This window comes from Myiozetetes cayanensis, unplaced genomic scaffold (assembly GCF_022539395.1).
Source record: "Myiozetetes cayanensis isolate MyiCay16 unplaced genomic scaffold, myiCay2020 scf12, whole genome shotgun sequence".
Taxonomy (NCBI): Eukaryota; Metazoa; Chordata; class Aves; order Passeriformes; family Tyrannidae; genus Myiozetetes; species Myiozetetes cayanensis.
The window spans coordinates 12816933-12838237 of NW_026086826.1; the positions used below are offsets into that span (position 1 = coordinate 12816933).

At 45.8% G+C, this 21305-nt stretch overlaps 2 protein-coding genes across 3 annotated transcripts in view; one reads left to right on the plus strand and one right to left on the minus strand.

Annotated features, from left to right (window-relative positions):
- The window catches only part of MIER1 (MIER1 transcriptional regulator), a 35447-nt gene extending 23650 nt beyond the window's left edge, over window positions 1-11797 (plus strand). For both annotated transcript variants that reach the window (XM_050307452.1, XM_050307451.1), the window contains 8 exons: window positions 790-854; window positions 1203-1275; window positions 3231-3382; window positions 3984-4065; window positions 4851-4945; window positions 5631-5758; window positions 7424-7563; window positions 8699-11797. In XM_050307452.1, coding sequence (XP_050163409.1) covers window positions 790-854; window positions 1203-1275; window positions 3231-3382; window positions 3984-4065; window positions 4851-4945; window positions 5631-5758; window positions 7424-7563; window positions 8699-9024 — 1061 coding nt within the window. In that variant the 3' untranslated portion in view covers window positions 9025-11797. The remainder of the gene's footprint in view (window positions 1-789; window positions 855-1202; window positions 1276-3230; window positions 3383-3983; window positions 4066-4850; window positions 4946-5630; window positions 5759-7423; window positions 7564-8698) is intronic.
- A 369-nt stretch (window positions 11798-12166) lies between these two features.
- SLC35D1 (solute carrier family 35 member D1) lies at window positions 12167-21305 on the minus strand. The gene is made up of 12 exons (XM_050307454.1): window positions 21096-21305; window positions 20546-20579; window positions 20386-20472; window positions 19983-20050; window positions 19428-19499; window positions 18682-18750; window positions 18303-18405; window positions 17648-17740; window positions 15792-15859; window positions 15383-15461; window positions 15090-15172; window positions 12167-14476 (listed from the first exon to the last, which is right to left on the minus strand). The coding sequence occupies exons 1-12, from the start codon at window positions 21203-21205 to the stop codon at window positions 14368-14370; spliced, it is 975 nt and encodes a 324-aa protein (XP_050163411.1). The 5' UTR covers window positions 21206-21305; the 3' UTR covers window positions 12167-14367.

A 21305-nucleotide genomic window follows, 5' to 3' on the forward strand; every position in this document is an offset into this window, starting at 1 on the left:
CAAGGGATCTCAGTAGCTGTGCAGAGGATTGCAAATATCTTAAATAAATTCCCATTTTTAAGCATAGCAACTGTATTACATTAGGTTTGGGGGTTTTTACAGTGTTCAGCTGTGTATAAAATGTCATTTAATGTATAAATAATTTTAGTACTGCTATATCACATCCTATGCATAAACCAGTATGTTGGGAAAGGCAACTGGGCTATATCATAAAGAGCTTAACGTTTCTGGCAATCCTTATCCCAAATAATCTATTTTAAGTGCTTCTGTGCCTCACTGAGCTGTACATCCAAGGCTCCTAAATCCCAAGAAGACACACTTAGAGATTTCTCACACCTTGTGCTGAGATGTCCCTTAAATTCAGTGCCAGTGGAAAAAGAACAGCAGGAACTAAGCCAGGAGCTCATGGAAAAGGGTGTTGAAACCCACATGTGGGTGCTGAACATCCACAAAAAATACTTCCAGAAACTTAAGAGTGAATTTGGATGTGGATCACTCAGAGCTGGGTGAGGGAAAGGAAATTTTAATTTTGTAGCAAAATTTATTTGTGCTTTAAGTTCTCAGAGCCTGTTGTGTATCTTAACCCAAATGTGGGTGGGTCAGTTTTTAATCTTGTCGATACTGAAATATTTATGTTGACCCTAAAAGTGCTGTTAGCAGTGGTGTGGGCTGAGATAAGGGGGAGGAAGGGAGGAGAGCAGGGCTGGAGCCTGGTGGGGTGACAGGCTGGGCTCCTGTCCCCTGCCACCCTTGCTGTTTTGGGCTAAATGTTTCAACAATTTCTTGTAGATAGTGAAATAGAGGAGGAATCTGAAGAAGATGAAGATTATATTCCTTCAGAAGACTGGAAAAAGGTAAATACTAAGCCTGTATTTCATGAATAATAACTTGATCTGTTACCTAGTAACTCTGAGCTCTGTAGAGCATCCAAGTCCTTTCCAGTTTTTCCTCATAAATAGAGTTTTGATAATGAGAAATGTTAAAGACCTTCCCAAATAGTCAAAAATCCATTTCCATATAGTGCCTGTTAACTCTGGGTTTGGATTTTGAACCTGTTAACTGTAAACTGTATGTTTAGATTTTAAACAAGTCTAAAGTTTAAAGCAGGGGTGGGGAAAGGGATGTTGTCATCCTTGTGTTTGCTAACAAAAAACAGCAGGGCTGTGGTTGCTTAACTTCTTGTTTCTGGTGTTTCAAAACAGGAAATCATGGTGGGGTCCATGTTTCAAGCTGAAATTCCAGCTGGCACCTGCAAATACAAAGAGAATGAAAAAGGTGAGATTTGGCACTGTGACCGTCATTGCTGTGTTTGTGATTATTGTCTAATGAGGAGAAATAAAAGGGTTGGTTGATGTCATGTGTCTTGTGAAATAAATGAGGTCCTTCAAGTGAAAACTATACTTCATCCTGTACTTGACCATCAGAGCTCGAGGCTGGGAAGGGGAAAAGAAGGATTCTCTTGCTGGCCTGGTGCCTCTTGAACCCTTGGATTGATGATGCAGACCAGCTTTAACATCTCATTTATTTACTTTATGTAAAACCTAATAGGTGATGGAGAAATTGTGTTGCTGGAATTGGATTAACACATTAAAAAAGGCAAAATGGTACCAGCAGCTTTGGCTTTCACCTTTTAAAGGTCTTCAATCAATAACAAAAAAGTTTTGGTTTTGTTTTTGGGGTTTTTCCCCTCCTCACAACCAGAGCTTTTGGTGTCCTATGTAGGGCCAAGAGTTGGACTCGATGGTCCCTGTGGGTCCTTTCCAGCTTAGGATATTCCATGATTCCATTGACTTCAAGCAGGGTCACACTCACGTTCTGGACTTTGTAGCCAGAGAGGTTGCACAGAGTGTAATTTATATAAGAAGTTGGGAGCTTCCATTAAAAACAGAAAGTGGCAAATTAGAAAAAATCTGCTTTTTAGCTGGGAAGAAGCTGCTCTTTGCAGGCTTTCCTGCTTCTGGATGGAAATAGAGCTGGAACTATGGAGGTGCAGTACATTATGCTTTACTGGCCACCTGCTTTTCCAGATATTTACTCAACTCTAAATGGCTTCTGGTCTCCAACAATAAAACAGAAATAGCTGCTCTGTGCATTGCAGTACCCAGTATAAACCAGGTTTTCATCATCTTGCTCATTGCTGTTTGCAGGGCAGAGAACCTGCTTCAGGGGCAGGGACTACTGAGGGAAAAATTAAATTGTCACTAGTGGTGATGTTACCCAGAGAAGCTGTGGCTGCCCCATCCCTGGAAGTGTCCAAGACCAGGTTGGATGGGACTTGGAGCAACCTGATCTAGTGGAAGGTGCCCCTGCCCATGGAGGACGTGGGACTGGATGGGCTTTAAGGTCCCTCCCAACCCAAACCATTCAAGGATTGTATTTCTATGAAGATTCCTCGATTTTTTTCCTTAAATAAGCAACCAAACATCAGATTAGTTCCAGCCCTTGAAACAAAAAGCTCCCAGAAAACTCTTGAGAGCTCTTCCCAAACTGTGTGTCATCAGTGAAATGAAGCTGCTTTCTTTGTGAGACAACAATTTTCCTTACCAGTTTGGGGGTTTTATTTGTATTTACTTTCCTGTAAAAATACTTTTCTTCAAGTAGAAATGTATCTATTAACCCTCTGGCCTTCCCCCCTGCAGGCAGTGCTGCTGTATCTTCCCTTCCTGTGCTGACCCTGCTTTCCCAAGGGCTCCCTCCTTCCTCTTGTCTGACAGAGCAAATGGAATGAGTGTTAAAATTCCTTCCTTGATGGTTTTTTTATGGTTGTTGAAGACCACAAACAAGATCTGGATACTTTCCTGGTTCTAGTTTTTTTTAAAGCCTGAATTGCACTTGATTTTGATGTACTATTTTAACCCAAAGCTTGCAGACTCTTCAGAGATCAAACTGGGAGATAATTCAGAGGGATATATCATTTGCCTGTGTTTTTCTCATTGATTTCAGATGGCTTTCCTGGTCTGAAATATCCTTTGAAAGGTCTGGAAAAAGTGGAGATTTGGTAGTATTAAAATTCTGGAGTTTCATAATGGATCCTGGGATCTAGAGAACAGGTTATGCCAGAGATCCGAAGGCAGTTTAAAGTATAACATCCAAATCTCACTCTTTTAGCTGTCCCTCTGTGTGTTCAGGATTAACGTCAGTGCTCCAGTGACCTCCCAGGGTTTCAGAACCGCTTTATCAGAGAGAATAAATGTCTCTGTCATTGTTTTTTCTTGCTTGTGTTCATTCAGTGTATGAAAATGATGACCAGCTCCTCTGGAATCCTGACTTCCTACCAGAAGATAAAGTGATCGAGTTCCTAAATGAGGCCTCAAGGCGGACGGGTGAGGAGAAAGGCCTGGATGCAATTCCTGAGGGATCACATATTAAAGACAATGAGCAGGTATAGAAAAATAAGTAGGAGTTGTCGCTTAATGTTGGAAAATTAATCATCCCTTTGTTTTATTTTACTCCCAAGAATTAAAATTGTGTTTGTAACAGTTTTATTTATTTTACTCCCAAGAATTAAATTGTGTTTGAGACAGTTTTATTATTCCTTGTGGAAATAGAAATATGATGGATTTTTTACCGAATATTAAACTGTTAACTTTGCTGTATATAAAATAAAATGCACCAGTGCTTTATTTTATATATAAATGTGTATGAATTAATTCTTTCAGTTATAGAATTTTTAAAGCTGTATGAATGCACACTTATTTTTTATTTCTTACCCAGAAAAACACCACATCGATTTTACAAATGTATGTAGTGGATATAAATATTAAAACACTTTGCCTGGATATATTCTTGGTTATGTAATTAGAGCTTTGGAGATTTAAACACAGGAAATATGTCTGTGTGCTGACTTAAATTTCATTAAATTCATTCAGAGCATTTATTTTTAATCTTAATAGGTGTCAGTGATTTTTTAAGTATGCTGCTGTGGCACAGCATAAATTGGGTTGTCTCTGGAATGTTAAATGTGTGTGTTTTCATCACTCCAGGCATTGTATGAACTGGTTAAGTGCAATTTTGATACTGAGGAATCGTTACGAAGGCTGAGGTTCAATGTCAAAGCAGCCAGAGGTGAGCAGACACTGAAAGGGAAGGTTCTATTCCTGACTTTTCATCTTATTTGTTACACAGGTCTTGGGGTTTGCCCAGAGCTTAATTTAAATACAGCCCTCAGTGAATCTCTCATTGTTCTCTGAGAGAATGGAATTAGCAGATGTGTAAATTCACTTCCTGTCCATAGAGCTTGATATAAATATCTGTGACTTCAGCGGCAAATTAAAATCAAAAATTACTTCTTAGCAACTCAATTGTGCATTTCTTGGGCATTTTGTCTGTGTTCTTTTAGAGCACTTCAGTCATCAAAGTGAATACAACAAACATGAAATACAAAATAAAACAATTCAGAGTTATAAATAAAGGAGAAAGAGCATCTAAACCTTTTGTTTAACAAAGTATAACACTAAAACCTCCTGTTTTAAAAGGTGCTTTTGGAGCCTTGAGCATTTCCTATTCTATTATTGATTTTTGTGCTCAAAGGAACAAGAAACTAAGAGAAGACACGAGTTATTTTCCTACACATTGATCTGTTGGTTCTGCTTCCAAACCTCTCCTGAGTTCCCTGTGCAAATCACAAGACGGGAGTGATCACATAAAGAAGATTAGTTTGTTCTCCCACTATTTTAAACCTTATTTACTTGTGACCTTTGAAATCAATGAGACCAAATTATATTAAGTTTATAACAGTCCCTGCCAAGTAGCTCCTCCAAGATGTTTTCTGTCACTTCAGTTGTCTTTTATTGATTGGCTTTGTTGGTTAAGTATTTTCTTCATTGCTTTTTTTTTTTTTTTTCCTGTAGAAGAATTATCTGTTTGGACAGAAGAAGAATGTAGGAACTTTGAACAAGGGCTGAAAGTCTATGGCAAAGATTTTCACGTGATTCAGGCAAATAAGGTGAACACTGAGTTTAAGTGAAGTTCTCATTTTTTGTACTTTATAGCAACTGTAATTGTAAATAATTTCTTATCCTTAATTTTCTTCATAAATTACTATATTTACTTCTTTTCTTTTTTTACTATGGAATCACAGAATCCTGGGCTTATTTGGTTTGGGAGGGACTTAAAACCCATCCAGTTCCATCCCTTGCCATGGACAGGGACACCTTCCACTAGACCACGTTGCTCCAGCCTGGCCTTGGCTGGGATGGTACATCCATGGAATAATCTGTGCCAGGGTCTCACCACCCTCACAGGGAAGGATTTCTCCCTGTATTTATGCTCAAATTGTTTTCTCAGAGTCCAGAATTCTCTGTGACTGTGGCTGTGAACCCAAAGTGCAGAAATCCTGCAAAAGTCCTCTGAGAAGAGCTGCCTCCTCTGAAGAGACTGTGAGGCACTCTTGGAATATCCCCCCTGGAGCTGTTGTTCCTTGCAGCATCTCTCAATATCTCCAGTATTTTTAGAAGCACTATTGACTCTACATCTCAATTCTGGGCCTCTGAAATTTGGAGCCAGGAGTTTCCGTTGTCCAAAGCAACACTGATTTGGAATTTCACACCTTTTGATTTAAATGCTGGGGGTGGGGTTTGGCAGAAAAATGCTTTTAAATTGTTGCAAACTTGCCTGACATTGTTTCTTAGGTCCGGACACGCTCCGTGGGGGAATGTGTAGCATTTTATTACATGTGGAAGAAGTCGGAGCGTTACGATTTCTTTGCCCAGCAAACCCGCTTCGGAAAGAAGAAATACAACCTGCACCCTGGTGTCACGTAAGATGGGCATCATTTCATGTGTCTTGGGTCTAAATCTTTATTTTATTCTGCTCAGAGCTGAAATGGAATGAAAACCAAGGGATTCCAGAGTCCCAGTTTGCAGCAGGAAAACGGCCAAGGTGTCAGAAAATTGCACTAGTTTGTATAATGTGATGTCTTAAATAAATTTATTTGGAATAAGGGCAACAATTTGCATTGAGCAGCTGTTGAATTTAGTTTGTTTTCCTTCTAAATTTCTGCACATTTCTGCAAATAGGAGTGGTTTTAATACTTGCTTTACTTTAAATATGTTTTATAAATGTTTTATACGACTGCATCAGTCACATGTTTCAGGTGGGATTTGTAGTACATTGGCAAGAATTCTGGCCAGCACAACATCCTGCCCCAGGGCTTTTTTGGGTGCCCATGGCTCCTTTTCCCCTTTCACATCCCTGCTGGGAAAGGAGGGAATGTCAGAGCAGAACTGCACCCCTCCAGCTCTGAGCCAGCATGTTCTCCTGCCCCTCATTCCAATGCTCTGATTTTATATCCCACTCTTTCCGCTGATTCTTGCCAAGCCTTTTTACTATTATTTTCATTTCTCATTTGTTCCTGGCTTCTCTGTTGATCCTTCTTTGGAATATTATTGTTTCTCCAAACATTTTAGAGCTGTGTGTTGGACCACTGCAGTGAACTCGCAGGGTGACAGTCAGAGTTGCCATCTGTGGCTTTGGAGAGTGTTAGAGAGTTTCTTAACTGCTTGTCAGGGACTGTCTGTCTCCCCTTCTTCTTCCATCTGTTGATGGGGGTTTTTTCCCCTTTTTCCCCAAATTAGTAGACATTTTTGGTGGTTAATCACTCAAAACACTTTCTTTTTCCAGTTGGCTACATATGGGGATCAGCAGCAGTGGCATTAAGGATTGTACTTGTCTGTTCTTGAATGATTTTGCAGATAAATGTGGGAATTCAGGGTGCAGTGTCAATTCCAGAAGAATTATGTGTGAGGATATGCTGTTCTTGGACTTAATCCAGACTTAACACCATTGGTACAAGGGCTTTACCAACCAGCTTTCTTTGTTTAAATCTTTCGTAGGAGATTTGCCATTAGTGACCTAAACTGGAGGACTGGAATAGATGGCAGATATGGGAATGTCCTTAACTCTGGAGTTTTTCATTTGCTTTTAACTTTACCCCTTTGGGCTTTTTTTGTGCACAAATGTTATTTACTTTAACTTGGTTTGTTACTGCTTGATGCACCAAATTGCAAGAGCTTAGTGCAAACCTGCCTGAAAGCATCACCTTGAAATCACAGCCCACAGCACAGAGCACATGGAATCAGAGAACGGTTTGGAATGGGAGGGACATGAAAGCTCATCCAGTTCCACCCCCTACCATGGGCAGGGACACCTTCCACTAGACCAGGTTGTTCCAACCTGATCTTGAATACTTCCAGGGATAGGGCAGCCACAGCTTCTCTGGGCAACCTGTGCCAGGCCCTCACCACCCACACAGGGAAGAGTTTTTTCCCAACATTCAAACTAAACCTGCTCTCTGTCAGTTCAAAGCCTTTCCCACATAGAATGTGAATTGGCCACACTTGCAGTGTGTATAGTGAGTATTTTTTCACCAATAACACCAACACTTCCCTCAGCCAGGGCTGAATGAGCTGTGTCTGTTGTCTAGAGATTACATGGACCGGCTCCTGGATGAGAGTGAAAGTGCTGCTTCCAGCAGAGCTCCGTCCCCTCCTCCCACAACCTCCAACAGCAGCACCAGCCAGTCGGAGAGGGAGGACAGCACGACCAGCAGCAGCAACCAGAATGGTGAGTGTGTGCCCTGTGCCCCCTGAAGAGCTGCCACATCCTCACAGAATCCCAGAATGGTTTGGGTTGGGAGGGACCTTAAAGCTCATCCCGTTGTACCCCCTGCCATGGGCAGGGACCCCTTCCACTAGCCCAGGTTGCTCCAAGCCCCATCCAACCTGGCCTTGGACACTTCCAGGGATGGGGCAGCCACAGCTTCTCTGGGCAACCTGTGCTGCCCCTCATCACCTTTCCAGGGAAGGGTTTCTTCCCAATATCCCACTAACCCTGCCCTCTGGCAGTGGGAAGCCATTCCCCCTTGTTTTGTCCCTCCATCCCTTTCCCAGAGTCCCTCTCCAGCTCTCTTGAAGCCCCTTTAGGCACTGGAAGGGGCTCCAAGGTCTCCCTGGAGCCTTCTCTTCCCCAGGTGAACAGCCTGCTTAAATTTTAACTATTTTCCAAGGTGTGAGCAGCTCTCAAGTAAAACTGGTTTTTAAAACAAGATACCTGTTTGCTTTTAGACTTTGGTCATGTATGGAAGATAAATCTCCACTGGAATTTCCTTTTAACTGGAATTTATGTGTTCTTGTTTCCCCTGTGCTGGTGTAAAGGTGTAATGCTAATGCAGTGAGGAGTCCTGTGCAGGATATTTAAACATCTGGGGTGGGAACTGGGCTGTGGTGGAGCACACTGGTGCTCCTCAGGGACACTGGGAGCTACTGCTCCCAGCCATGGGCATGGAAGGGAGTTGGGAATGGGAAAGGAGCCAGGGCACTCTCCCTGTGAAGGAAGAAAATCCCAAAAAGTGAGGAGAGCTGTGCTGAAGGAGCAAGAGAAGGGAGGAGCTGGGGACTGAATCAGCCTGTGGAAATCAAGTGCAAACTCCAGAAACTGCCTGGGTGAGGAGAGTCCACCTGTAGCTTGTGGAGTTCTAGGATTCCAGGACATTTTCTGTTGCTTTTAAGGGCTTCCATAAACTCCATCATAGTAAGTCTGTCATTTGTGTGCACATAAATCACTAGTTCAGTGAGGAGGAATAGAACAATCCTGGCTTTTGAGTTCAGTGGGACTAATTAAGATGGTCTGACCTGTCACAGGCTGTTCTGTTCCTCCTGATGCTCCTGTGCCTTTCTGATTCTGTCTCTCCCTCACACAGGTGTCTCTGCCAACGGCCCAGGGGAGGCACCAAGCAAAGAGGAAGCAAAACTCGAGGGATTGCACGTAAATGGACCTTCCAGTGGCAAGAAAACACCTCACACAGAGCTGGATACAAATGGGTATGAACCTGAAAACCTTGCCATTGACCCCAAAATGGCTCATGCAGCCTCAAGAAACGACAATGATTTGGAAGAGAAAAGTGAAAGACCTCTAAAAAGAAGAAGAATTAACAGCAGTGGGAAGGAGAGTCCAGGGGCTTCAGAGTTCTTCCAGGAAGCAAACTCTCATGGGAAGCTTGAAGAACTGGAAACTTTGGATGACTGAGTGCTAGGAGCTGGTTTTATTCCTTGGAGTAAATTTTGGGTGTCTGAAATTTTCAGGGTTGATGGGTTACCTTACAAAATCCAGTTCCACAAACAATCTGCTGAGATTTTTTTTGTTTTGTTTTGTTTTCCTGATACCGTTTAGTTGGCTCTAAAAATCTGATTATTTGGTTTTTTTCAGTGCTGAAAAGCAGCAGGAGAATAGTGAATTTCTCAGAGCTGGCAGCTGCAGTTCTGGGCTAAGAGGCTCTTAAATATTTGAGGAACAAATCAGTGAGTTTCTGCAAAAATACTCCCAGCCTAATACATTAAAGAATGTGTTAATACACCTTTTAATGTATAAATACACCTTTTAATCATTGGCAAAGTAAACAGAGCATCCTATTTGCAGCAGGGGCTGGTGCAGATGTTGCAGGAAGTTAAAATAAAACAGAGAAGGCCAAGACAGAGTAGACAGAGACTTCCACTCCTGCTGGTGAGAGGAAAATGTCATCCCATCACTAAGGAACCCTCATGAATCCTGAAAGTTATGAGCACAACTATTTTTATATATAGAAGTTTTAAAAGGTAAATAAATAAACCAAGTCAGGTTTGTCTATGTAAAATTGTTGACATCAATGATGTCTTTCCATATTCTTTATCTGGGCTAAAGAAATACATTCTGTATTTTTCCAGATTTCTTTGTAGCCTTTGAAAGATTTTTACAGTACTTATGTCTTGATTGAACTGTCCTTTCTTAAAACAAAAGCTTGTATAATTTTCTTACCTTGTACAGTTGGTAAACTTTTATGAGAGAGTTGATACCCTGAGTCTAATGTCAGCTTCCTTTTATTTTGCTGAAGTCTTTTCTAAAAAAAAAAGCCAACAAAAAAAAAACCAAACCAAACCAATTGACTTAAAAATCAATCACCAACGTGTTATTTTCTTCCCAGAAACTGGTAAATAATTAACATAAGAATGGTTAGGAATCATTTGATTTTGGAAACGTGTTTTATTTCTTCTGTTTTATGGCAAATAGTGATGCTAAAAAATTTGTTACTCATGCTGCTTGCACTGCACACATTTCCTTGCTTTATTTTCTCACTTTATTTTGAACTTAGATAATTTTCACAGCAGCCAAATGCTTGAGTTTACTAAACCTTCTTCACCCAGTTCAGGTGTTAGTGATCCACTGATACATTTTTCAGTCTGTGTCTCACCTGCCACATTTCACAGAGCACAGGAAGGATCCAGTCTGGCTGTACTGGGTAGGAATGGATGTGCAGCTGGAATCTGGTGCTGGACTGGAATTTCTGAAGACCATAGGGGTGGTTTCAGTGGAAGCAGGGACAGCACATTACAGACATTGGCACCCAGGGACACCTGGGAGAAGGGAGAGGAGGAATGGATAACTAATTAAAGATTAAAGTATGGGGAACTATTTAAAAATAAAGTGTGAGAAACAAAAATTCCTAATAAATAAGTGTGGAGGGGGTCATGTTCACCCTCCCACCAGCACAGTTTGAAAGTTTTGGAAATAGGATTTACGATCCATTTTTAATCCAAATTAATTTTGGTTTTGTTTAGTTTTATTTTTAAGCCACTTTTTTTTGTTTTATTTAAGCTATACTTCTACTCTGTTAAAATTAGAGAAATGGTTCATTTGTATAATTTACAGCCCCATGTTCTCCTCATTACAGATGTGCTGTTAATTCTTACTTGGTTATTTTAATTTAAGGTTCATAAGTCTTTCTGATTCCGGTTTAAATGAATGGTCCTGTGGTTTGAAATTCATGTATGCACCCTAAGCCTACCTGCTGAGGGATTGGGTTGGGTTGTTTTCTCCTCCAGTGACCTGTACTTGGACTTTATGATCATTCATGAGCCAGATCTGGCCTGGATGGGTTACGGATGTAGGAACCTATTCCCAGAATGTGGGGAATGATCCACATTTGGATCATCGGATTAATGCTCTACCTGGTTTAGGTGATACCTGCCAGGAATCAGCCAGCCCTGTACCTGGAGACACTCTGGGTGAGGTTTGTTAATTAAAACCTGTGTTAATTATAGAATTAAGTGATTAATCCTGAGGCAGAGGTTGCTGTTAACTCTCCCCTCTGGATTAGTAACAGAAACCCAAAGTTTCAGCCTTAGATCAAAGACAGTCACGAGACGGTTCCAGACAACCAGAGCCCTATTTTCAGTTTTATTTTTATGCAGTTTTTGTTTGTTTGCAAGTTGAAAATACTTCCAAAAATTTATAGGAAAGTTTCTAAGTGAATTGTCTCAGGCCTGTGTGTGAAATCCAGCACTGTGTATATTTTCAGGAATGTTGCTTTGTTTTTTATCTTACCTTTTTTTGGTGATATGTAGAAGAGACCTGACATTCCATAATCAACTATGTAATGCTCAGCTAGACTTTAAGAATATTTAATTATTATTTACCTTTTGTTTATGCTGGTGTTTTATACAATACTTTGTTCATGTTTCAAGCTGCAGCCACTATAACTCGGTAAGTCATTGCACTACTAAAGCTATTTAAAATCCTGGAAATCTGGTAACTTTGGTTTCATTTTCAAAGCCTTCAGTACAGTTTGGAATCCAGTTCAGAGGAAATCCTTGGTGGGCTTCCCAAAAGGTTAAATGTGAATAAAAATCCAACCACACACACACACACAAAACTTACAGATCAGTTGTATCCATTTTTCCGCAGAGTATTTTGCACTGTTAGTAATTCCCTTGTCTTATCCCCACTCCCTCTCTGCAAAAAGCTTATTAAAATATTTTTAAATGTACTGTCTGCATATAAAATTCCTGAGTTCTTTTGCTGGAGCTTTCCTGCTCAGAGGATGTGAAGCCCCAGCCTGTTGCAGCAGCAACTCTTACTGCTGCAGTGAAACACTTGGAAACAAAATACCCTTTGGGGTTCAACTTTGAACTGTTTCCTTCATTCCCTCAAAACAGGGTTGTGCTCCCACATCCCTCTCCCCTTCCCAAAGAATATTTAAAGCTGGAAAACGCAGAAGATCCCTCAACCCTGACTTCCTCTACAGGGCAGAGCCCCCCTGCACCCGTTTTATTCACCCCCAGCCATCCCCATCCTCTCCAGCCCTTTCTTGCTGTTCCAGGGAAGTGAGGGATGAGGCAGGAGCACGCAGGGCATGTTTGGTTCATTGGTTTATTCAAAGCAAATACAAAAATACAGAGGCACATAAAATCTTTTCTGCTCTCATTACTGACATCCGAAGCCTGCCATACATTCAAATCAAAAGGTTGCCCTTTTCATCACTAAAACGCTCATTTTGTAAATAGATTCTATATAGAAAACATTTTTTTAGTCAATATCATAGAAAATACTGTTAGAGGAGCTCTTGGCTTTCCCAGTGTTTAGGATCCCATCCCAACCCCAGCACACACAAAATAACCTTTAAAAATACTTTACCATTAGGACACCAAATCTAACCAGTAGATTCAAAAATAAACATTAGAACCGCTTTGACAGAATCAACATCCTGACTGTGGACACAGCAGAGTCAGAGCACATGTGGAAAACAGGGATTTGGGAATGTTGCAGCAAGTGAGAGGAAGATCCAGCAGCCCCAGCACCACTTGGCTACTGGGAGCCAGCACAGCACCAGTAACCCCACCTTGGGGGAGTCTGAGCAGCTCTGGGGCTTCTGCACAGCAGGAATTGTTTATCACCTTCCCTCCCCTGGCAGCAAAGCCGAGGATTTACCAGAATTTGGGAAGAGACACAAATAATTGGCGGGGGGGGGGTGTTGGGAGAGGGGGGTGTGGTTTTTGTGTTTGGTTTTGTTTTTTTTTTAATCTCCAATTCTGTGCTTTGAGGGAGAACCTGCTGAGGGGCTGCCCTGGGACACCCTGACTCAGCCCTCAGTGACCACACCAATCCCCAAAAAAAGGGAAGTTCCTGGTTCTGGAAGAGCTCCAGGAGGAGGATGCTGCTGGCAGACTCAACTTCACACCTTTACCAGCACCTCAGGCTGTTGCAGCATCATCCCAGAAAGTCTCTTTCATATCTAAAAACTTCCAGTAAACTCCAACAAATGCAGCTTTGCCAAACAGCAGTCACAGTTTTACCAAATATCTCCCAAAAAACCAAATGTCAATTTCTAGAGCAGCTGTTTGCCTGGATACAAAAACCTCTAAATACATTGTTTTACCAAAATTTTTTTACCCAAACTTAGAAACAATTCTTTTAAATCAAAAGACAATACAAGGAGACCTAGAAAGAAGTGCTGTGCAAAAGAACCTTTAAAAATCAGCAAACACTGCCCAACTTATTAAAAATCCCATTCTTTTAATGGGTCACAGACCCAGAATGACATTCCATTAAAAACACAAATTGTGGGATAGGGCTTGGCCCCCCTTCACTTGCCAAAACAAGGTGATTTGAGTCCCTGTGCCTCTTCCAGGTGTGTGCAGGTGGGTGGGATGGGGATTCCAGGGGCAGGAGCAGCAGCAGCAGCAGCTTTTGCTTGGCAAATTTCCTGGACCGTGCTCTGTGTGCCAGGTGGGATGAACTCCTGTGAATCCTGCAGCTTTTCCCTGTTGGATTCAAACTGCCCTGTGAGATCAGCAGCTTTCCCAAATCCAAAGGTTTCTGCCCCCAGGGTAGTTGGAGGGAGGCTGCCTGCTCTGCCAAGCTTACCAGTGGCAGGTAAAACCTTCCTGTTGGGAATATCCCTGAGCCTTGAAAAGCAGGAGAGAGAGGGGTGAATGTTTGCAGGGCTCTAATAAACCAAGAGGGCAAACCCAGCTTTAGAAGTGGGTTAATGAAAAGAAAAACAAACCAACAGAAAAAACCTAAAATTTCAGTTCAGAGAGCACTGAACATTCATCCAAGAGATTTTAGCCCAAACCAGGAGCATCCTGCATCCTCCAGGGGAACACCTTTCACGGTCAAGTTCCCTCGGAGCCAGGTTCCCACAGTCTCACCTTCCTGCAGTAGCCAGAGGGACCAGGCTGGGGGCACAGAGCAGAGCCAGAGGCAGCCCCAGCATCCCAATCCAGGCTGAGATGAGCAGATCCATGGAGCAGATCCAGCCAAGGATCCCTCGACACTTCCTCTTCTACTTGGCCCCGCCTGCTGCTCGTGCCAATCTGAGCTGCCAGATCTCAGCTTGATTAGAAACCTGTTAATTCCTCATGATCAGACTTAATTAGATTCATTCCTCCCCGTGCAGGCAGTTCCCTTCCCAAGGATTTGTAAAGGCAGCAATCGAGGCTGTGCAAATTAAGAGCATCACGGTGGCTCCTGGCAGGCACCCCGGATTCCTTCCCGCATTCTGCCCGGGATCAGCCGAACAGAAAGAGGTTGTTTCCAAAAAAAGCCTCTCCCTGGTCACACAGAGCTTTTTCCTTTAATATCCAGCTTGCTGCCAGCATCAGACTCCTTGCTCTTTTGCTCCTCAGTGAAAGTGATGTAGGAATACACCAGGCTTCCAGCAATACTGCAGAAAAGGGTTGGGAATGAGATACATGGATCAGCCACACAGCCCTGCCCACCAGCTGCCAAGGGAAAGCCAGAACCAGGGGACTGAGATCTGCTGAAAGCATTACTCTGCATGAAAACTCCCTGTTTTCCTCCTAAGCCCAGGTGTTTTGGGTAATTCCTGCCCAAACCCTTCCTAGCCTGGTCCCAAACCTAGTGCTGGATCTGTTCCACCCCCAAAGGGATCCTGCTGAAGAACAGGGAATGAACTTTCCCAATAGGAACACACCCAGAGCAGAAAGGAGACTTTTAAAAAAGCTATATAATAAAAAATCCTGGGTGAAAATATAAACAAAAAAAAAAAAAAAAACCAAAAACTTTTTTGACGTCTTAATTCCCTGACTCTGGTTGGCAACTCTGAGAAAACTCAAGTTTGCTGCTAAAATACTCCTGTGAGTCCTCCTGGCTTTAAAACAAGCTGAGCCTGGGAGTTCCCCACAAATACCACTTCCATGCCTTTTTTTTTTTTTTTTTGAAGAAAACACAACCATTGAATCAGTCAAACCATTTCAGTTTCATCCCAATTTCCACTGACAAATCATAAATAAACAGCCAAGGCCTGATGCTCTTACCTGATATTTAGACCAATGAAGTTCATCCATGTAAAAATATAGTCTCCTCCAAAAAACATCCCAATATAGGTTATTAAAATATTCTGCAAAAGAACAAGATTTGAGGAACAAAAGCACAAGCCTGAGACAAGGGAATGCTCCACGCATTAAAGCAACATAGAAATGGGAAACACTTGGATGCAGAGTGTTGGATAGGGAGGAACGGGGGCTGCAGCAGCATAACACAATTCCCAAGGGACAATGAGTGAGGTGCTCACCTGACAATTCCCCTGGGATAAGGGAAAGCCACTCACCTTAATGCAGCCAACTATTGTAGTTGTAAGAGCAGAGTTATACTGAGTGCAAAGAACCGTGGAATACATCAAAATAAATCTGCGGAGGAAGATCCAACATCATCCCATCAATGTGGGCACGGGCTTGGAACAAGGTGAGCCTTAAAGTCCCTCCCAACCCAAACCATCCCAGGATTCCATGATCCCTTCCCCTCCTTTCTCCAGCAGTATTTATAGCATCCCTTTTTTGGCTAAACCTGCATTGAAGGAGGGTAGGAGATAATTCCCACCTGCCACAGCTCTCAGAAATAGTGTCCTTATCAGGACTGAAGGTTTATTATTAAATTTTAATAGTAACAGGGCACCAAAATTCCCTACTTCTGGAACAGAGATGCCTGCCCTGCTCCCACCCCAGCACCCAGGTCCTTACCCCATCACACACGACAGCATGAACTGCACGAGGAAGAATGTGTCTGCCCAGCCCTGGTATTCCATTGCCTGCAGGAAACACCAGCCCTTAGAGGAGGAAGCACAGGAATTCCAAGCAAGACAAGGAACAGTCCCCCAGCCTTGGCTTTCATGTCACAGCACGAAAAACCAACCCAAATAGGAGCCCAGTGTGACATCCTGGGCTGGGGAAGGCCAGGTGTCCACACCAGCATCACCTCCAGCTGCAGCACCCAGCTCATCCCTCCTGGAAAAAGCAGGGAGTAACAGTGCCGCAAGCCAGGGGAACCAGGAGAGACATTTCCCTGCTGGTTATCATCCAGAATTGGACAATTTTGGAATTCATTCACTGTAAACCATGGAGGTGCCAGAGTCTCCAATCCTGGAGATACCCAGAACCCAGCTGGAGTCCTCACCTGCTCCAGGGGGACCAGAAGAGCTCCAGAGGTCCCTGCCAGCCTCAACCAGGAGGCAAGGCAGAGCAGGGTGAGAACTGGCTCCCCCACTCCCTTCCCAGGAGGGAAGGCTGGACAGGGCTGCCAAGCACCCGGGGATCCTGCCAGGCAGCTGGGAAAGCACTTCCCACCAGAGACACAAATTGCCAGCCTGGGAGGGACCTTCCTGCAGGTCATCCATCCCTGTCACCCCAGGAATTACTTGCAGGGCGTTGCTCACCACCATCAGCACACCCATTTCTCTTCTCACAAATCATCGTTACCTTGGATGCTGCTGAATGAATACAAGACTTCCCAGATCCACAGGCATGAGAAAGGCTCCCAGCACCCCCCACCCAGGATGGAGCCCCCAGCCCGGCGCCAGCCACAGGCCCCTCACAAGGGGGTTTTCATGGAGCTGCACACATGGAGTTTCCTGGCGGCAGCCCCGGCACAGAGCGGAGCTTTGTCCAGCACCACGGCCGGGAGCTCAGCCCAGAGAAAGAAGTTTATTCAGGGAAAAAGAAAATAAAAAAAAGGCCATTTCTCTCTCTGGGCTGAACAGAGGCTGCACAGAGCACACAGAGCAACATTTTGCTGCCCCTGCGCCAGCTCTTGCTTCTAAATGAGCACTTTATCCCCAAATCCTGCCCTCGGAGCAGCCCGCTGGGAAGGGCAGGTCTCAGCTACCTTCAGGCCCTGCCATCCCTTCTCCTTGCAAATTGCAGCTCATTATCCCAGGGCATTAAGCTCCTAATGAGGACAAAGCCACCAGGCTCTGCAGGGTGGGGATGGGGAGCAGGGGGGCTGCCAGGGCCCCCACGGGGTAGGTGACACCTCCAGCCTTTGCCATTTGAATTCCTTGCACAGGGAGATGCCCAATGAACAGGCATAAAAAAGGAGTCTCTTGCTCAGTAGGGCCAGCCCACTACAGCTGTACATCAGGGAGTGCAAAAAATATACAAATAAAACAAAAAATAGTAATAGCAATAGTAAGAGTAAGAATAATTTCACATACACAGGACCACAGGTAAATCAGCCCTGACAGAGAGCAGCACAGGCAAATTGACCCTCAGAGCAATTCAACAAAACCACCCCAGCAAGAGGGAAGGACAGAAAAAAGTTTGAAGAAACTCATTTTTTTCCAAAAATACTTAAACTCCCTTAAATAATATTTGGTTTTGCTTTTTGCTCTCCACTTCCCCATTCCTCAGGCATTACAAAAACGCTTGAATGGAGCAACTCTGTGGATTTAAGTTCAACATAAGGCTTGCAGTTACTTGCTGCTGACGTGGTTTTGGGGTAGTGACCCCACCATCCCTTCCCCCACTGCCTCCACATTACCCCATTCTGTTCATATGACATCGTGCCACAAAAAGCATGGATTTTGGGACAGGAATCCTACCTTCTGCGCGTCTCCAGTGAAGTAGGCAATGGTCAGGGTGGGGAGGATCATGAACAGTGCATTGTAATAGAGCAGACCATATTTTCCCAGCTCCTGAAATCAAGAAATATCCGTGTATTTAACTTGGAACACAAAATCTTATTCATATTGCTACTGAGAGCGGGGCTCGTGAGCTAAATTTATGTGGGATTCTCCAAGACAGAGGAGTTGGGGTTTTATATATATCAGAGAGTCCCAGAATGGTTTGGGTTGAAAGGGACCTTAAAGCTCATCTGTGACACCTCCTGCCACAGGCAGGGACACCTTTCACTATCTCAGGTTGCTCCAAGCCCCATCCAAACTGGCCTTGGACACTTCCAGGGATGGGGCAGCCACAGCGTCTCTGGGTAACCTGTGCCAGGGCCTCACCACCCTCACAGGGAAGGATTTCTTCCCAATATCCCATCTAACCCTGCCCCCTGGCAGTGGGAAGCCATTATTCCCCCTTGTCCTGTCCCTCCAGGCCCTTGTCCAAAGTCCCTCCCAAAGTCTGGACACGAGATTTTGGGAGAGCAATAGGGCATAACCAGGAAAGCCTCACTCCTTTGCCCTCTCAGATGCAGGCTGGTGGCAAATGAAGCCCAACCCTGAAATGCCAGAGGGAAGGTCATCCTACCTTTGAATCCAGCTTCTGTTTCACATAGGCACCATTTGCAGCTGTTAAGGCATCGTTAATAAGGATAAAAATATATCCTTCCAGGTCGAATGCCAAGTCAGCACTGGGAAAGGGGAAAACCAGAAGTTAAAGCTCTGAGCTGGGCAGAGACAACGCTTGGAAGATTCCTTTCACCTCCTGTTAAGCCAGTAAGTTGTCAGGAAAAGTTAATCATGAGAGGAGGGGTGGGGATTTGGGTCAGTAAAACATTCTTTCCTACTAGAGAGCATGTCTGAGGGGGGGGTGAAGTTAGTGTTTAATCTTCCTTCTTGGGACACTGGATTCCCTTTAGTTTGGACCCTTTAGGGGACAGGATGGGGACAGCAAACCGGGAGCTCACCTGGCAGCTACAAAGGCGCCAAAGATCATAGCAAATACTGTCATCTGAATGCTCCAGGAAAACTTCTTCCTGGAAAAGAGAGGCAGGAGGACATGGCCGTCAGCCACAGTTCAGTTCTCAGGGAAGTACAGTCCAGGCTTTGGAGAGGGACAGGGAACATACACGGAAAGGGGAAGAAAACCCCAAGCAAACCAACCCATGCAAGAGCCATGAGTAAAAAACACTTTTAGACAATTGTCTCTGTAATTTAAAAGATAACCAACTTGGTCTCGAGGAGGTGTGAGTTTATGGAGAGCTCCAGGGGCTCAGCTAGGCACAGAGCAGCTCCCAGCCCCATGGAGCCAGCCCCGGGAAAGGGGCTGTTGGCACATGGTGGGAGCAGTATGGGGGTCCCTGCAGGCACCAAGGGCTGGCACAACACCCTCCACCTCCAAAACGGTGCTGCACAGCCAGGCTGCTGCAAGTGGAGACAGAGCACAAACCTCTGCCCTGCCTGGCAGCTCCGCAGGGCCCCACGTGTCTCCCAGCTCCCTCCAGCTCCCTCCAGGCACGGGAAAGGGCTGTGCAGATCAAGGCAAGCAGCTCCCTGTATCACTTCCTCCGCCCACCCTCGCTCCCAAAACCCAGCCCAGAGCCAAAACCCCCGGCCACACAACAGCTTCCTCACACTGGGCATCCTCCCAACACCTCCCAGCTTCTAACTAACTGGGATCTGTCACCAGGAAGAAGGGGCTGGAAAGACTCACTTGAGTAAGAATCCTTCGGCAAACATCGTAAACAGGATGGAAAACCTTCGCAGGACAGTGAACATGGGCAGGCTGCAGGAGGAAGGGGCAGCAGGGTGAGAGGGTGTTCCTCCCTCCACACTTCAAAATGCAGCTCCATGGCCACTCTGGAGCGGGCACTGGGATAAAGGCTCTGGAAAACAGAGCATGGGCAAGCCTGCCCGTTCCCTTATAAAAATGGCATTGCTCCCTTATGGAAGTGGAATTACTCTCCTCCCCAAAAATACCACTTCTATCAGACCCTGTCAGAGGGGAGAGCCCCAGGGATGCCCTCACACCCTCACCCATGGTGGGTGAGGGCCAGACCCATGGCCCTCCCCGCCTGCGGGAAGCATTTGAGAACATGCACGTGGCACATTTTGGCGTGGGCAGAGAAGGAAGAGCATCGCCCTGAGTGGCTCCTACCCGGGTCACCCACAGCCCTGTACAGTCCCAGGGCCCAGCAGCAGCTGGGGTTCTTGGGGACCCCACAAGGAGCCCATTAAACACACCCCACCATACAAAAAAAATCCATACTTCAGTTTCTTTGTGCTGAACAGTCCTGTGATCTGGTTCCCGAAATACAGAAGAGGTAGAGGAAATGTCTAGAAATAAGAGGGATAAAGCTAAGTGAGCGACTGCAGGAAGCTGGGGAGCTCCCAGAGCACCCTCAGCAGATAAATATAGATATGAAATTATTCCCACCCCGCCATGGAAGCATACACACACACACACACACATACACACACATGTCCCAGCTCCTCAGCCCAGAGCTGTTCCGTGGCCACAGGATCCCGGGAACACAGACACAGCTATTCCACTGCCAAACAGCCTGTGGTGCCACCGGGAGAGAGGGGACAGGGCAGAGACCCCTGGCTGGCCCTGAGGCAGAGGAGAGGTGCCAAGGGAGGGGAGCTGGGTGCCCAGGGAGAGGTCTTACCCGCCGGGGGACATGTCTGTCGAGGTCAGGGAACTTCACCACCCGCAGCGCTTTGCCCGCCCAGAGCACGGCCACCGTCGCCAGCATCTACAAGAGAGGGGGAGGTTACCCCACAGCCCCCCAGATGGGAGGTCTGGGGGGACAGGGGCATCCTACTCACCTGGCCCAGCCCAACACACAGCGACGAGGGGAACCTGCAGGCAGAGAGCAGAGATCAGGGGGGCACCCACACCGGGTGTCCCAGAGGCCACACACCCCACTGTGTGTGTAACCCCGTCCCCCCAAACATGAGAGCTCAAAGCCTTGGGGGCACTGCCCAGCCGAGCCGCGGGGTCCCCACGGGAAAACGGGACACGCAGGGAGAGGCTGGCAGTGCAGTGGGCTCCTGGTGGAGAGGAGAGAGGGTACGGGGAGGGGGAGAGAGCCCCACATTAGGGGGTGCATAGGGGGTGTCAGGGGGTGCAGGACCCCAGGGCGAGGGCGGCGTTCATGGGGGTCCCCAGCCCCCAGGGACGAGGGGGGTGCGCGGGGGGGTCCCCATGCCCATCCCCCGGGGGGGAGTTCCAATGCCCATCCCCCGGGGGGGGGGCTCTCCGCGATGCCCACTCCGTGCAGGGTCCCCACGCCGAGCCCCCGAGGGGAGTCCCAGAGCCGATCCCCCGAGTGTGTGTGTGTGTGGGGGGAGGGGGTTCCCGCCGGCCCGGCCGTACCCGTAGGTGGTGAGGACGCTCTTGTTGACCACGACGATGAGGAAGGAGCTGAGGCCGTAGAAGGCGGCGGCCATGAGGCGCAGGCAGAGCGGCGGGGCCGGCGCCGCCATGCCCCGCTCCGCATCGCCGGGCGCGGGGGCTCCGGCGGGGGCTCCCCCCTCGGCCGCCCCCTCGGGCCCCCCCCCGGCACCGGCCGCGGGGCGTCTGCGC